Below are 16,913 nucleotides of genomic sequence, written 5' to 3'. Positions count from 1 at the left end.
ATCTTTGTATTTTTTAGTATTATGACTTGGATTATTTGTTGTGAACATCTTGAATTTGTTTTTAATCCTATGGCAAGTCGTGATTAAAAACTCAGTGTTGTTTTTAGTCCTTAGCAATGAATAATCATACTGTAGCTAGTCTTTAGCAAGGGATGATCCCAAAAAAGGGGATAGTGCACATTTGGTAGCTCCTTAGCAAAGGACTATACCATTAAGGATTCGAAAAGGGAGCTCCTTAGCAAGGGAATGCACCTTTAGGTTCCAAAGGAACCACCCTTAAGAGAGGGGATGAAAAGGCAGTTCTAAAAAGACGACAACACAACTCTATCAACGGGGCATAAACGTTGACCACGAGAAAAGCCTAAGAAATTGTTTCTATAATGGTGTTGGTAAATCATAATGACTCACAATACAATGATATTTTTATATGAAATATTTGATGTTAAAATATTGATGGGTTACAAGTTATAACTTTGCTATATGAATTATTTATTTAAAAAGGTTTGTTCCAACACACCAATGTTAGTGAATTTCACTTATTGAGTTATCTCATCTCCTTTTATTCCCTCTTACAAATACATTAGAGGTATCACTGGAGTAGAGATTCTGGAAAGAAAACAATTACAAATTATATCGTGGGACTGATGATTTTATTATTATTATTATTATAATATTAAATATTGTACTGGAAAATTATTTTGAAGATATTTTATCCTTGGTGAACTCTGACAATTGTGATGAAATTTTAGGTTACTAGTTGCATTTATTTAATATTTTTATTGATTATTTAAATTGAATAAACTATTATTATTTATGATTCTGGGGCGTTACACGACTAGAGTTATATACGAAGTCCGGCCAAATTCGGCTAGATCAAGCTAGATTTGGCGAGATCTCAGCCAGATCTAGTGGGATTTAGCCAAATCATAGCGAAATTCAGCGAAAATTTGCAAATTCCAACCAAGTTTTGCAATTTCCGACAACGATTTCTAGTTTTCGGCAACAATTTCCAATTTTCGATGATGATTTCCAATTTCTGACAAACTTTAGAACTGACCGAACTGACCCGAGCTCCACCTAAACCCAAAATTGATTCGACCGATTGACGCTAGCAGTTGGTTTAATTTTGAGTCCCTCCACCCTCCATTCAACGCCAACGGGTCAGATTCGGGCTAGGTCCAAAACCAACCTGACCCAACCTGTGGACAGCCCTAGTGAGGCCATTTGAAAGATATATTGAATGGCAATGTTGATAATCTACTATGTCGTAGTTAATAACGTCTGTAATTTACCAATAGGATTATTGTGATGTTTGCAAATTGAACACATAATTCAAGTGGGCTTGATGGTTTAAATAACACCACAATTCTCTCTATTTGAAATAAGATTATTTTCATCTATGCTACTATTAAGATTTTACTTTTTTTTTTAATCTAATAATATATAAACTATTTTGTTAGTTAAAATTTTAAATGACTAGGAGTACAAGTACATAACAACGCATGAAAAATCAACGGAATTACTATTTATTTTGTATCTAAATTTAGAATCACTACTCACTCACTATCCGTGAGTGAGGTGGGAGGGAAAGTGCAAAAGAAGAAGAATATTCAATCAATAGCTCACATTCAAAAGCAGCTTTTCTTCTACTATTTCTTTTTTGAATGAACAATATATCTCTTCTAATATTTTTTTTAAGGTCGACCCAAAACAAAGATTACAATTACCACAGAGAAACAATATGCCAAGAGAAAGGAAGAAAACTTACGAAAACTACTTCTAATGAAGCTAAGAATTCATTCTCACAATTCTTAGATGCTGAGTTTACATTTTACATATATCTCAAAACTCCAAGGTCACAGCTGCTAATATAACAGGTTAGAAAGAATGTAGAAACACACAAATGCGTTCGCAACTGAAGTGACCCTTAAAGAAAACCTTAATCGAAGACAGCATACATATAAGCATAGCCTACACATTTGAAAAACTTGTAGTTCAATTGGAAAAGAAAGAGCTAAAGCTGCATTTATCATTAATCATTCAAAAGATGATCTTCTGATCACACTGCACTTTACGCTGATCAGTAAGGTTGCAAGTAGAGTATTAATAGAAGTCACCTCGTAATCAAATTTTTCATAGAGATAGCTATCAACTCACAAGGGGATGTTCTGAAGCGCCAAGAAGAAGAAAAGCTCTATCTCCGGAGGAGCAAAAAAGGGTATAGGAGATCTAATATTACTATCTGATACGAAGCTTGAAGTTACCCTTCTCTTCTTTGGAGCAGGTGGACATGATAACATCTCAGGTATTCTGAATCTTTGAGCCTTTGGAGTGGAACAAACAGTCACCGAAATATCTTCACCATTGTTATAGTCCTGGCCATTATTAATATTCCATGACTCAACGGAGTTTGAAGCATTGCAACCACAATGCAATTCCATTCGTGGTTCCTCTTTGCGTTTGTAGCGAGTTCTTGAAGCAGATGGTGCTGGTGCCATTGGAGCAGCTTGATCAGACTCACTCTTTAGATTTATCCGAAGAAAAGTTGACAAAGTAGAACTGCTATTCTAAACTTTGAAATAAAAAATGACCTTTTTTGGCTTCTACCAAAACTCAGCTAGTGTTAGTATAGACACCACCAAGTCACTAAAACTTCAAAGCTGACGGAGTCGGTAACAAAAACCTTCCAAACAAAACAACCATTCAACTATATCAGGTCTTTCGTGGAAATCTATTTGAGGGATTCAAAAGAGTCTGCCTTGTATCGTGTAAATCCAAATGTTCAATCAATACATGAATACAGAATAACTACTACCACTAGAAGATAAATTTTAATTAAAAACCCCTACCAAATCCTGATAAGATTGAAAGCCTTTTTACTTTTGGATAGAGAAATAACTGAGTAACCCCACCTTTACTTCACTTTTTCTTGAAAGCACCGTCAAGCTCCAGCTTATACATGAAAGGACTTTAAACAAGGAACAGTAACTTGGCATTCCATCCGTTAGAGCATTCACACCCCAAATGTCAAATGCCAAATGTAAGCATTTTTTAGCATTTAAGCCCAAAATCTCCAGTCCATCAGAAATGTAAGCATTATTTTATTGCGTAAAAATATTATTTTAATGAGTAGAATAGGAAAATAAAAATTAAAATGCTGAATATATTATAAAATAGTATTATATAATTGATAAATTAACTTTTTGAGACGGTAAAATGAGATAGGATAGCATTTCCTATTACGAATGCTCTTAGCTAGCATCTTTAGCAAAAACCACCCAATTATGCCTTTTTGATACCACCTAAATATCCTTGTTGCACAAAAATGAAAGTACCAATTGACAATCACAATTAGGTGGAATCTGTTAAATGCAAAGTTTCTGTATTTGCAACATGTAATTATTGGCTATGGGCAGAAGCTTTTTTTCAAATTTGATATGAATTGATTGAACATTTCAGAGCCCACTGGGAGCCCATGTGGCCTCTTTAGCTGACCAAGTCATATAATACTCAATTGCAACCTTCTTCTTCTTCTCTCTCTCTCTCTTGGGTTAAAGCTATATATATATATATATATTTTGATAAGGTAAAGCTATATTATTATTTTCACGGAAGAGAATTTGCCAATCTATTTTTCTTGTAGAAGAACTTTACGGTTTAAGAGGCACTGCGATAATCATGAAAGAATGTTATAACTATTTAAGAATCTTATTTTATATGAAAGAATCATTCAAGTATGTTCAAATGTTAAAAAAATTTCTCCCCTCTCCTTGTGTGTGTTAATATTTAGTATTCTAAAAAAAAAAAAAAAAAAAGAAGTACGTTCAAATGACTTCAAGGCTTTGATAAAATTATATGGTTTTCCTTTACATGATCATTAATTAGGTCCCACAGAACACGGGTAATTAGCTATATATGATTGGGGTANTTTTTTTTTGGGTAGGAACATATTGGAAATCTTTGACATAAGCATATATTAATTATAAAAATAACAAGGCCTAATCTGTAGTGAAATGACAATTATTTTGATTTCAATGATACGTATGTTACTTGAACTAATGAACCAATGGTGGGAGCCACATTCATATAATGACAATTTGAATACCCATTAATTGACTCCATTGTCCATTTTGGTAAGACTCTCGTTTAACTAGATTGCTTAAATTTCTTGAAAAGTCTTAACCAATAATAACATTCCATGGCCAACACTACCGACACATGCAAAAGCCAACTTTGGCCATTGTTTCCTAGCTGCAATGTGCTTTGACTTTCAATGTGATAAGCTGGCTTGATTTTGAAAAGTCTAATTTGATACTATTCTATGCTCTACACATGGTCAAATAGCAGCACAAATGAACCGCATGTATCTTGAATAGCACCTGACCTAGCAAGAAGGGTGGCCCAGTATTCCTTGACCCCTTGGCATCAGTCTTCTTCCTCTGTTCCATGTAAGAGTGTTTCAAAGGAAGATTTCGAATTCAACCAAACAAAGCAAAGAATTGCATTGTAGTGAGCACTAGCTAGCTTCAAGTTTCTTTGCTTCATATTCAGTTTCCGTACAGTCAATATTACACAAGTTCAAAAGAAATTTAGCGCACACACACAAGGTAGAGAAAATACTATTCAGCACTTAAACCATTACAATCCAGATGTGAAAATGCAGTAGAGAGAACCCAAATTTTTTTTTTTTGAGGGCCATAAAAAGTGCAGGCACACATGCACACGCACGAAGGATATGGAGAGACTAACCAGCGCTTTAAGTTATGTACTTCCGGTGAATGTTTGGAACTCCTTTGCATTTGGACACAAGTAGTTCTGCTATCACACAAAGGGTCCGTTTGGATAGCACTTATTGTTGCTGAAAGTTGATAAAAACTGATTGTTGCTGAAAACACTGTAGTAAAATAATTTTTAAATGTGTAAATAGTATCGTGGGACACACTTTTAATATTAAATATTACGTGAACAGTGCATGAACAGTGCATGAACAGTGTGTGAACAGTGCGTGAACAGTAAATTTTGTCCCCAAAATGTCAACAATTGCGCCAAAAAAAAAAAAAAAAAAAAAAAAGAAAACGCAGGAAGCAAAACGCGCCGTGACTATCCATCGTATCCAAACCCAACCTATATGTGTACCATGATTTTTGGGTCAAATTTGGACATGTATTGGTGAGTTCATACTAAGAGCATTGCCAGTATGTAAAAAAATATGCATTTTGCTTTTACAAATACTGTTTTATTTATTTTATATTTTCACTTAATAATATATCATATGTCTCATTCTTTATTTTATAATTCATCCCAATAAAATAATCTATTTTCTAGACACATTAATGATAGTAACACTAGCAACAACCCGTTGCCAAACACAATGCTGCCACCACCTCTAACCAAAACCCCACCGCCAAAATGCAACCCACCTTGACACAACATCGAGACCCACCCCACTGTCGATCTACTTCAGAGAGAGAGAAAGAGACTAAAGCATGANACTACACTTGCAAAATACAAATACATCTAGAGACCACATAGTACAAACCAACTATTGTTTAATAAAAGCAACAAACTTGTTAGTCAAGTCCACAGCCTTCTCAAACTGGTTTCAACCTATGATCTTCCAACTCACCATTTGGAGGACACACGTTCAGCCACATTTTATCATCATCTGTGCCACGTTTTTATCCTTGCTGGATACATGGTTAAGGTTAAGACTTAATACTCTTCTTAAATCTATTAACTCAATTAAGGGCATTTACCAGTCAGTTCAAACTCACGTGAAACCAAAAAGATGATGAGAATATCCCATTAATGAAAAATGAGAATAAAATGAAATGGTTAAAGATGATATGGTACAAAAGATGGACCATTTCAAGATTATTATTATTTTTTTAGAAGAAGATAAAGAAGCTTTACTCTAAGCCTAGTTAATTACCATACTAGTGATAGTGAGTAGTGACTATACAATGACAATTAAAGTTTTGCTTTCTAATTAGGATTTTTATTTTTACATAGATGTCATTTCTAATCAATATCTGTTGGGGGAAGAGCCTAAGAGAATCATCAGAGTTTTTGGCTCGGAAAAGCCTCTGACCCAAAGAGCTATAATGGGTATGTTATATTCATACGTACCAATTGCTCATGGCCTCACTTTCACACCTTTGGCAAATGCACCTCTGATTTCTTGCACTTCTTTTTATTTTTGATTAGATTCTCTTGCACTTCTTGTTCTCATTTTACTCTCTCAGCACAGCAAAGACTAATCCTATTTTTACCATCTCCTTTGTCTTTTTTCCCTTCATCTGAATCCAGCAAACGTCCACAACCGCTCTCGTTCGAAACCTCATTCATATCTTCTATGTATTATAATTATTTTATTTCTCAAATACACATCACGGTCCTTTCAAGCTATTTTTATTAGTTATATATTTTTGTCATTTTCTATATGTAACTCAATTGTGAATAGATAATTACTCCCTCCGTCCCAATTTTTTTGTCCTGTTTGAAAAGTCAAACTTTTTAAGGCAACGTCATTTATTGTCTTGTTTATCTTTTAAAAATGTATAAATTTCCAAAATTACCCTTAAAAAAATTTATTAAAAAATTGAATTAGTAAATTAATAGGGGTATAATAGGAACATTAGTAAATTAATGACTTTTATTTTTAGAAACAAGACAATATTTTGGGACATCTCAAAATAGAATAGAGGACAAAAAAAATGAGACGGAGGTAGTACTTGGTTAGGTTCTTTTCCCAAAATTTAATAGTTTTTCCTACATGAACTAATTTGAAAAATAAACTTTGGACCATGTTATGATAAATGAGAGTATCATTAACGAGGTTTATACTTTATAGAGTATGGTAATAAAATGTTAAAGAAATTGCATCAGTACTGGGCCGGTGTGAGTCGTAAATTTTCTGCAAATAAATTGATAATGAAGTGTTTTTGTTGAATAAATTGATAATGAAGTTTTTTTTTTTTTTTTTTTTAAATATATATATATATATATAATATTTTTTTAGAGGAAACATTGTAATTTTATTGATCAAAAACTGACTCGGCTTGGATTACAAGAAAAAGGTGTGGAAAACATCCTCCGTTCACACCAAGAGCTTGCTAACGTGTCTCGCATGTCTAGCTATGTTGCGGGCTGCCTTGTTGGCCTGTCTTAGTACATGATTAAACTCAACTTCAGCGAACTGCTTTGCTATGTCCTTTGCTTCATCTAATAGGTGTCCATACTCTGCCAAGGATAATTCTTCCCCACTTCGACCATCAATAGTGATCTTTGAGTCACCTTCAAGGACAATAGATGATAGTCCGAGGTCTATGGCAAACTGTAGTGCTTTCTTTGCTGCTATCACTTCTACTGCAGTGATCGATAGGGGCAGTTGGAAGCTCTCTGCCATGGAGGCCATTACTCTGCTTTCCCCATTTCGGACAATAACTCCAATACCAGTGAGGTTATCTTCTCTAAACACTGCCCAGTCAAAATTAACCTTAAGTTTCGACCAAGGAGGAGGTTTCCAGATAAGTCGAGGTGGAGTTTGGCTGGGCTGATCAGGTGGACGTGGAGGAATGGTTCGGACAAAGGAGGCTCTGGCCTCTTGCACTTCCAGGAAAATTTGTTGGATTGGGAAGGGTTGCTCATTTGTTCTCATGAAGTTTCGGTGGTACTAGATTTCCCACACCGTTGTTGCGAAGAGGTTCAGATCGTTGCCCATGTCTATGATATGCTCCACCAAATCTCGAAAACTTGCAAAATGCGGAGTTGCATTATAATTCCAGGTGGAGTCATGAGACCAGACCTGTGATAGAAGTGGACATGACCACAGCACATGAATCACATCTTCGGTTGCCCCTTTACACTGATCGCACCAATCATCTGCCAGGATCGTTCTTCGCCTGAGGTTAAGCTTGGTTGGGATAGAATTCTTGAGTGCCCTCCACAGAAAGCTTCGAACCTTAGGCTGAACTTGTAACTCCCAAATCTTCTTCCAAAGTGTGTTGTCCGCTGGTTGATAGTCATTGTTGTCCAAACTCTAAGACTTGGAAAGGAACCTGTACCCGGACTTGACTGTATATGAGCCCGTTGGAGTGAACGGCCAAATGAGGACATCTTCTACTGGTCTGGTACTCAGTGGGATGGAATGGATCAATTCAGCATCTCTAGGATTGAATAGTTGTTGAAGAGTAGTCGAGTTCCATACCTGTTGGGAAGAGTCGAAAAGAGAAGAGACCCGTGCATCCTCCCATACCGATGGTATTGGTGAGGAAATGTATGGTAGGAATTTAGAGGGGCCAGACCAGAGTCGGATTAAAGTCCCATCTCCTACCTTCCATCGCAAGCCTTCCTTCAAAACATCTCTACCTTTTAAAATGCTCTGCCACGCATAAGATCCTGCTTTTAAAATGCTTTGCCACGCATAAGATCCTGCTTGTGAATCTGATACCTCCATGATTGAGTAACTAGGAAAAATTTTTGATTTGAAGACTCTATAGAATAAAGAATTTTTATTATATGGAGCAAACGCGGAGAGGCGATGACTGCGGTGCAGCCCTGCCGAGCCTCATGAGTGTGCTCGCGTGGAATTGCCGGGGTTTAGGGTCAACCTCGACAGTCCAACTTCTCACCGATGAGGTGAAATCTAAAAACCCAGCCTTGGTATTCCTCGTGGAGACCAAAGCAAGTCCGAGTAGGATCAAAGGTTTGCAGCGGAAACTTCAGCTTTCCCAAGGGATTACGGTGCCGTGTGATGGTCGCAGTGGAGGATTGGCGATGCTTTGGCGAGAAGGGGTGGACGTGAGATTCAAGAGCTGGTCTCACTCCCACATCGATGTGGTGGTCTATGGCGTTGGTGGGACTATGCCGTGGAGGGCATCCGGCTTCTATGGGAATCCAGATGTAAGGAAAAGGTATGAATCGTGGGAATTGCTGTGTTCTTTAAAAAATCAATGTGATATGCCTTGGATAGTATTTGGGGATTTCAATGAAATCACCCATCCTGAGGAGAAATTGGGTTGGCTAGATCGTGATGCAAATCAAATGAGGAGTTTTAGGGAGTGCTTAAGTAAATGTGGGCTGGTTGATTTGGGGTTTGTTGGGCAAAGGTTTACTTGGTGTAATGGGAGATTTGGAGAACAGAGGACTCTTATTAGATTGGATAGAATGGTGGCAAATGGGAAGTGGGTAGAGAAATTTCCTGATGCTCAAGTGCACCATTTTTCTATGTCCGCTTCTGACCATTGTATGTTAGCTTTGTACTTGACAAAGAAGAAGCGCACAAAGCCAACGAAGAGGAGGTTTGTATTTGAAGCGATGTGGGCGAGAGATGAAAGGCGTAGGGAGGTGATTGAAAGGGCATGGGATCNTGGCCCTTCCCCCCCCCCCCCCCCTCGCCCCCCTTATTGGATTTGTGTATGAAGAGACTTAAAGGCAATTAGGATAATATCTAAAATAAGTCGGTCTTTGGCGAATGCACTTTGGTGTTCAATTATAATGTGTGGGAGTATTTTCTTTAATCTGTTGGCTAACACCTTAGAGAAAATTTTATACAAGACATTACATAAATTGATGGGGCAAAATTCCGACACCAATTCAAGATTTTTAACTTTAGGAATCATAGTGATAAAGGTGTGATTGAAATGGTCTAGTAATGTTGTTGAATTTAAGAAAGATAAAACAGATGTCGTGATATCCTTACCAACCAATTCCCAATAATGCTGATAGAAAATAGGAGGCATGTCGTCTGGGTCAGGTGCTTTGAGCGGAGCCATTTGATTAAGAGCCACTTGAACTTCATTTTCTGTAAATTCTAATAGCAATTCCCTGTTCATCTCCTCGGTAACTATGCATTGCATAGTCTCCAAGCCACCTCAGGTTGGCATGTACTGGTTGAAGAAAATAAATTGTCGAAAAAATTCAACATCTCCGTTGCTACCTGCCTTGGATTCGAACACCATTCACCTGATGCATTCCTGATCCCATCAATTTTATTTTTCCTAAACCTTTGGGTGGCTCTACTATGAAAGTATTTAGAATTTTTGTCCCCATGAATAGCCCATAGTACACGTGATCTCTAAAACCACATCCTTGTCTCTTTATCAAGAAGCTCATTAACCTCATTCTTTAACCCTCTAAATAGAGATGCTTTGCCAAAACATGAAAGCTGGGAGCATCGTATTGTACCTTGCAATTATTTTTTCCTATGTCATGCAATATTTGAAGCGTCATAGAGATTAGAGATCTTGACAAACAATAAATACAAAATATTGAATACATATACATATACAGATATTCCTCCATGAAGGAATGAATCCATTATCCATTGATTTTTTTGAGTGTAGTGCACATTTTTGTTATATATTTGAGATAGAAATTTCTGTTGACTATGTCTGTGCTTGATATATATATATATATATATAGGGTTCGGTTAATGTGTGGCCTTAGGGCATACATAACTATCCATTTTGAGAAAGTTTTTATGGGGAATTGAAAAAGCTGTCAAAATAACTAATTACTTTTTCGTTTTTCCATAAAGTTTTCTATAATGGTTTATAATAATATGTGTCTTAGGGGCACACGTTAGTGTGTGTGTGTGTGTGTGTGTATTGTACCAGTCCTATGAGCTATGCCATCTTCTAGGACAAAACCAAAAAGTTTTGGTGGTTTTTTTAGAAAAATAAATTATTTTTATTATTATTGTCTTCATCTAAGTAAATAAATTCTGTATTATTTTAGAATATAGTTTGTCAAGCCCAAGAGCATTCACAATAATTTTAGAAACTTTTTATATAAAAAGAAGAAATGATTAATATTTTTTATATTTTTTTACATTTTTCATAAAACTAATATTAATTTTTAAAAAATAATTAATTTATTAAGAGAGGGGGCAATGAAAGTAATGTGGCAAAGGACATTTTTTTTTTTTTAATGAATAATGATTGAGATTTCATTGAACAACAAAGGAACAGTACAACCACCCAAAGCGGCAAAAAGAACCAAAACACAACGAAAAAACCAGTAACAATCTAGACCACAAGCTAGCAAGACCCTATAGCAAAGATCCCTCATATTTTAACAAATCTGCAATTATGTCGAGGACTATCTGGCCTTTTGCCCCTTTTGGGAAAAATATTTGGCATTATGCCCCTGTTTCGAAACTATATAGGTGCGTGCCCCTGTTTCGATACTCGATGACCCTAAGATCGAGTTACTCAAGGTACTCGATTATTCGGAAGTCGAGTTTTATGCAGGATCTTGCCACACTGGCAATCCAGCGTGGCTTTTGGGCAATAAAATATTCCCGCGTTATTGTTTGAAACTCAGTAATGTGGAAACCGAGTTATGTGCAGAATAAGTACCATTTTGAATGTAACGTCTCTAAAACAGTTTGTCTTCCTTCCTTCAACAGTTTCTCTCCCTTCCTTAGCCCAATCAGTAGCCACCATCAATTTGTTCAGTAGAGCCTTCCTAAGTTCAACGAATCTTCAAGTTCTCCTATTTCTACCCATACCTAAACCAAATCGTTCAGTAGACCCTTTCCGAATCTCAATCCAAACCTACACCTAAACCCACACCTTTTCACTCTCACCATAGCCGAAGCTCAACCCAATCCATCTTCAGAGTTAAAGGAGTGGAAATGTATTAAGGTAATTTCTAAATGCTGAGTTCAAATTTTTTTTTTCCCTTTGCATGTAATCTGAGTTAAGTGTTGCTTGTGCATGTACTCTGATTTGAGTGTGGCTTCTTAAGTTTTTCTCTGTTAGATTTTTCTCTATCTCTATTCATTATTATTGTTGTTGTTTTAGCTTTGTTGGGTTTGGTTTTGAACTGGGTTTTGATGCACATCTAGGGCATAAATTCATGTAAAATACAGTTAGCATGACAACGATGTTCATTGTTAGGGGAAATTGCTTTTTAATTCATATAGTTTGATATCAAATCAAACTCTATAATTTCAACAAATTATGTCATAAGTTATGTCATTATTTTGAATTAGGGGCAATTGTTTTTTAATTCAATGCTGAATGATCTTGAATTGAGAAGCTATTGGTTTTACAAGCTTCAAACTTACTGGCTTTTACAAGCTTCCACTGTGTTAAGTTATTAATAGAATAGATATAATGTGTGTATAATGGATATGCACGCATATATCTACACACAAACCATAAAATGTACACCATGGACATCCACTATCACTGAACTAAATTGAACTCATTAATTCCCTGTATATCTACTGTTTTGGGTTCCTAAAACCTTTGCTGCCATATTGTTTTTATTCAACATCTTAGGTTTTTTTTTGGTTGGTTTCATGTCATTATCCTTGTAATATCAAATGGGAACATATAAACTTACCACATTAGTTGAAAGTTTGTTACATTTTGTGTACAGAGGCAGAATTGATTGTATTAAGAGATTAGAATTGTCGTAGAAGTTCTTAAAGTACTTTTTTTTTTGGTTATTAGAATTCCTAGTCTTTCTAAGAAAGGATTTAGAAATAGCCTATATAATGGCTTTATTGTAGTCAATAATATTGATAGATTTCAATAACATTCCAACTTTTTTCAAGCGTGATTGCTATCTCTTACATAAGTGTGACTGCTTAAGAAAGCCTAGGTGTGATTGCCCAGTGTTTTATCTTTCTTTATTTGATATTCTTTTTATTGTTTTAATACCAAATAGCCATCAACACATTCAATATCTCATCAAGAATCTAGTTTAGTGTTGAAATTCCTAAAAATCCTACATCAAATTTGGTATTAAAGCCCGTTCAAGCTTCTGTCTTGTGTCAGAGTAGCAGTCATTTGTGGGTTATGTTTGTTGACTAAGTACATCAATTTAATATTATTATCTACTACATGTGGGGTTGAAAAGGGAACTTAGTGGCATTAAGATTAGGGTCACCAATCCTTTCCTAATAGGTTGGGTTAGATTAGGGGGAGCATTAAGATATGTGGTGGCTTTGGGAATGGAAATAGTAAATCCTCTGAAAAGCCAACTATTTTCAAGTGTCGGTGCCTCTAGGGTGCTTCTAACGAATCTAAGGCTTTGTTTATTTATTTATTTATTTTGGCCTCCTATACTTATTTCCCAAGGGTATTGGTGGAGTTATTGATTTCTCTGTGTCGAAAATAATTTTTGTGGGTATAAAGGTTTAGGCTTTTGAATGGGAATTGATATATAATGTAATTAATGGAAAAGAATGGAATATGAATTGTTGTTCTTATTTTGTGTGAATGATGTAGAATGGAATACTAAAATTTGACGCAGATGGAAAATTGCAATAAAGAAACAAAGACAAAAAATGATAAAAAATTAAAAATCTAGGAGTTAGTGATGGGAATGTAACTAGCAGTTTCCTTTAAAGAGTTCTATAATTTGGGATGTTTCAGATGACGAAGAGTTCTATTGGGACCTTCCTTAGTCTAAAGTTCAATTTACTCTTATTTGATTGCAGATTCCTGTAAAGACTTTTTAATTTGGGAATTTCAAATGATGAAGAGTTTTCTTGGGACCTTCCTTGGTCAATCTAAAGTTGAATTGACTCTTATTTGATTGTTTGTTTTTGTTTTTCCCTGTTTGATTGCTTTTAATTAAGTTCTCCCAGAATAAAGACAATTTGGTAAATTCTAGGTCTTCTGGAATGGGCTGACCTTGGCTGCACCAAAGGCCTTGTCGCCTCACACCTTAGGGCATCGGGCGATAGAAGGCCTTGGCACCTTAAGGTTTCCTTTCACCTTTAACTACCTTGACCCTATTTCTAGTTCACTTAGGAAAGCTAACTATTGATTTACAAAAATGTGCTTGATTCAAAGAAAAGAAATGAATTAGTAAAAACCTAATTTACAACCAAGACTAGCTTGACCAATAAAAATATAATTGACTTCTAACATTAACAAAATATTTAATTTGTAGGTTTCATAAATTTTATGTACATAATCGACTTTGCAGTTGTAGGGTAAAAGAATATTTGACTTCTTTTTGTAAGGCTTGTGGCTTTTATAGGAAAATGCTAGATAATCAAAATTGTTTACTCTTGGATTGTGGGGCATAAAAACAAATTAAGAAAAAAAACCCAAAAGAAAGGAAAGCAAAGCTCTTGGACTGTTATGGTCACCAATTCAATGTTCATTTGACACATAGCTATGCACACACCATCATTTGATGGTATAGGTCTCACAGTTGTTTAATTCATTTATTTAAGCTCAAAATTAATTTGATTATTATTAGTTACTTCCAAAGTTGTGCTTGTGAGTGAGATGTCCATTGCACTAGAGGCTCTAATGGCACCTTTACCTACTTCCATGTTTGTCTCCCCCTTTTTTGTTGAAAACACACCTCACTAGCCACTAAGTTACAATGAACCCTTTTCACTTCTTGCTTTATGAAATAAAATTTTGTTTAGAGTGTGATGTCAAGTATGGAAAAACTTAAAGATTAGGGGAACAAGTAAAAGGAAAGAACTTTACACTTTGTTTAAAGAAGTGACGTTCTAGGCAGGGCTTGTTTAAAGGTAATTGTGTACCTTTTACAACTATGTTTTAGTATTTTCCAATGGAGTTTTTTGTGGTGCTTAATTGATTCATTGGTTTGCATTTTGCTGTGTTCATTTGTTGGTTTACTTTGTTTGATTTAGACATTGATTCGCACGTTGGTTGGTTGGTTAGGTTGCTTATATATTCTGCAACTATGTGTCTTTTTTGTTTATGCCTTGCAACCATGAACATTAGGATCAAGTTAGGCATATATGCTCAGGCTAGCTATTTTATATTTTAGTGTTTTACTTTAACTCTTCCTTGATATGATTAAATGGATTGAAAATCAGTGTATATATAGATGCATGATGTATAATTCAGTTGAGCAATTATATGTTTTCAATTTTCTGTCAAATCTCTCTGTCATGCTGTTTCTCTTTCACTCTCTCTCTCTCTCTCTCTCTCTCTCTCTCTCTCTATTTGTTTCTGTCAATTTGTTCTAGAACATTCAATTATTTGCTTGTGTTTACTTGCAAAAGCCAAGCTTTTCTTCAGTATTAAACATAGACCTACGTGTCTAACATGATTGCATGCGTGTCAGATTGCAGCAACTGCGAAATGTGGATCCTGGACCCACAGTAAATACATAGTTGACACAGCAGCTGGGTCATCGATCCACGGCGTTGTGGGCAACGCCTGCCGGTTAGGTACGTAGTTGTACTGAACTTCGGACATGTCGAAATCATTTCTTTTTATTTCTGTAGGGTTCTTTGATTATTTGTAAATAAATGTGGACATGGTAGCATTTCTCTTTTGGTTTAGGCAGAATTTTATTTAATCCAAAGAGAAAATGGTATGAAGCAGAAATAATCGTGAATTTAAAAACATTCTGTCATTAATAGCACAAAGAAAATGGTATGGATCAGAATTATTCAAATTCAATAGATCTCATTTAGAAGCTATAGTAATCAATTAAAATGAATCCGCTGCCATTATTTTCCCAAATGTGCACACACAATTAGGCGTGGCTACACATAAGACAACTGAATTTGATTCCTAATTCCCTACTCCATTTGACATAGTGAGGCACTTTGTTCATTCATTTCAAAACATAGCCCATCACCTCAGTGCTAATTTTAAAAAATGTCATTGATCTTGAATTGATCCTATCTGCTATTAAGCTTGAGTGAATAACCAGTTAACGTCATAACTAATATACTGCAAAATGTTCGTAATTAACTAGTTAGCTTACTGTCTCTTGCGTATCCTAAGACAGTGCTCTTTCGTGTGCAGGTAGTGCCAGGTGTGCTAAAGTGCAGATGCCGATCTTGCAAGTTACCCCGGCATGGGCTAGACCCATGAATTGCTCGCTTCATAATTGACGCGGGTTTTGAAGGGTTATTCAAGGTTCCAAACTTGGAAGTGGATCACGCGTTGATCACAGCACTAGTCGAGCGTTAATGCACACATTCCACCTACCGCATGGAGAGATGGGCATCACCTTACAAGATATTGAGGTAATGCTAGGGGTTCTTGTTGATGGGTTGCCAATGATTGGGAGTGTTAAGTTGGGGTGGCCAGCATTGTGTCTTGAGTTACTGGGTCATCGTCCTCTAGAGCCGATACCGTATCCCCATGAAAACAAGTCTATCCTTGCTCGGGTGAGGCTAAGAGTCACCTGGCTGGAGGCATAATTTAGAGGTCCCTTAGCTGCGGATGCTACTGACAAGGTAGTGCAGCAGCATGCACCCTATCACATACTTCTCAGATTGGGGACCATTCTATTTATGGACAAGTTGGTAAATTGGGTGTCGGTGATGCCTCTATAATTCCTGAACCCAATCAGCAACGCGAAGAGGTACAGTTGAGGTAGTTGAGCATTAGCCTGGCTATATAGGCACTTATGCAAGGCATCGAAGACGAAGGCGATGCAGATGGGAGGAGCATTGATGTTGGTGCAGCTCTGGGCGTATTCGAGGTTCCTAGTGATATGCCATGTTGCGAGGCCGCCGCAACCGCCGGTGGAGGCAGGTCCCCTTACCAGTCAATATGTTATTTGATTAATTTGATACAATTGTCATGCCATTTGTCATTTACCGTTCACGCGTCTATAGTTGGTCAAAATCCTTACATGTATGCCACTTGTAATACATTCACTAAGGGCACTGCTGTCGAGAAGTAACCCTTGTTTCAAACCAAAAGTGTAATTGACATTAATTTAATGGATTACTTAACAAGATAGCATGCCAATATACACTGTTATGAGTGCAAAAGAAAATTACAAATACAAAATACTTTGTTTTAATAGATAATGCTAAGCTAGTACACTTAGATGCATCTATTAGTGCAATGGGAATCATAGTCATGCACGTTATTTAGTACTTAATATGTACTCAGCCACAATTTATAAAAATAGGTTGTACAAAATATTTGTAA

At 36.1% G+C, this 16,913-nt stretch overlaps 1 protein-coding gene across 1 annotated transcript; it reads right to left on the bottom strand.

Moving 5' to 3' along the window:
* Positions 1-7,099: 7,099 nt before the first annotated feature.
* LOC111994743 (uncharacterized) lies at positions 7,100-7,660 on the bottom strand. Its single transcript, XM_024026623.2, has one exon. It carries the CDS (start codon positions 7,658-7,660, stop codon positions 7,100-7,102), a length of 561 nt encoding a protein of 186 aa, XP_023882391.2.
* Positions 7,661-16,913: the final 9,253 nt, after the last annotated feature.

This window comes from Quercus suber, unplaced genomic scaffold (assembly GCF_002906115.3).
Source record: "Quercus suber isolate HL8 unplaced genomic scaffold, Cork oak 2.0 scaffold_357, whole genome shotgun sequence".
Taxonomy (NCBI): domain Eukaryota; kingdom Viridiplantae; phylum Streptophyta; class Magnoliopsida; order Fagales; family Fagaceae; genus Quercus; species Quercus suber.
The sequence above is the reverse complement of the archived record's forward strand: the minus strand, read 5'-3'. Positions and strand labels throughout refer to the sequence as shown.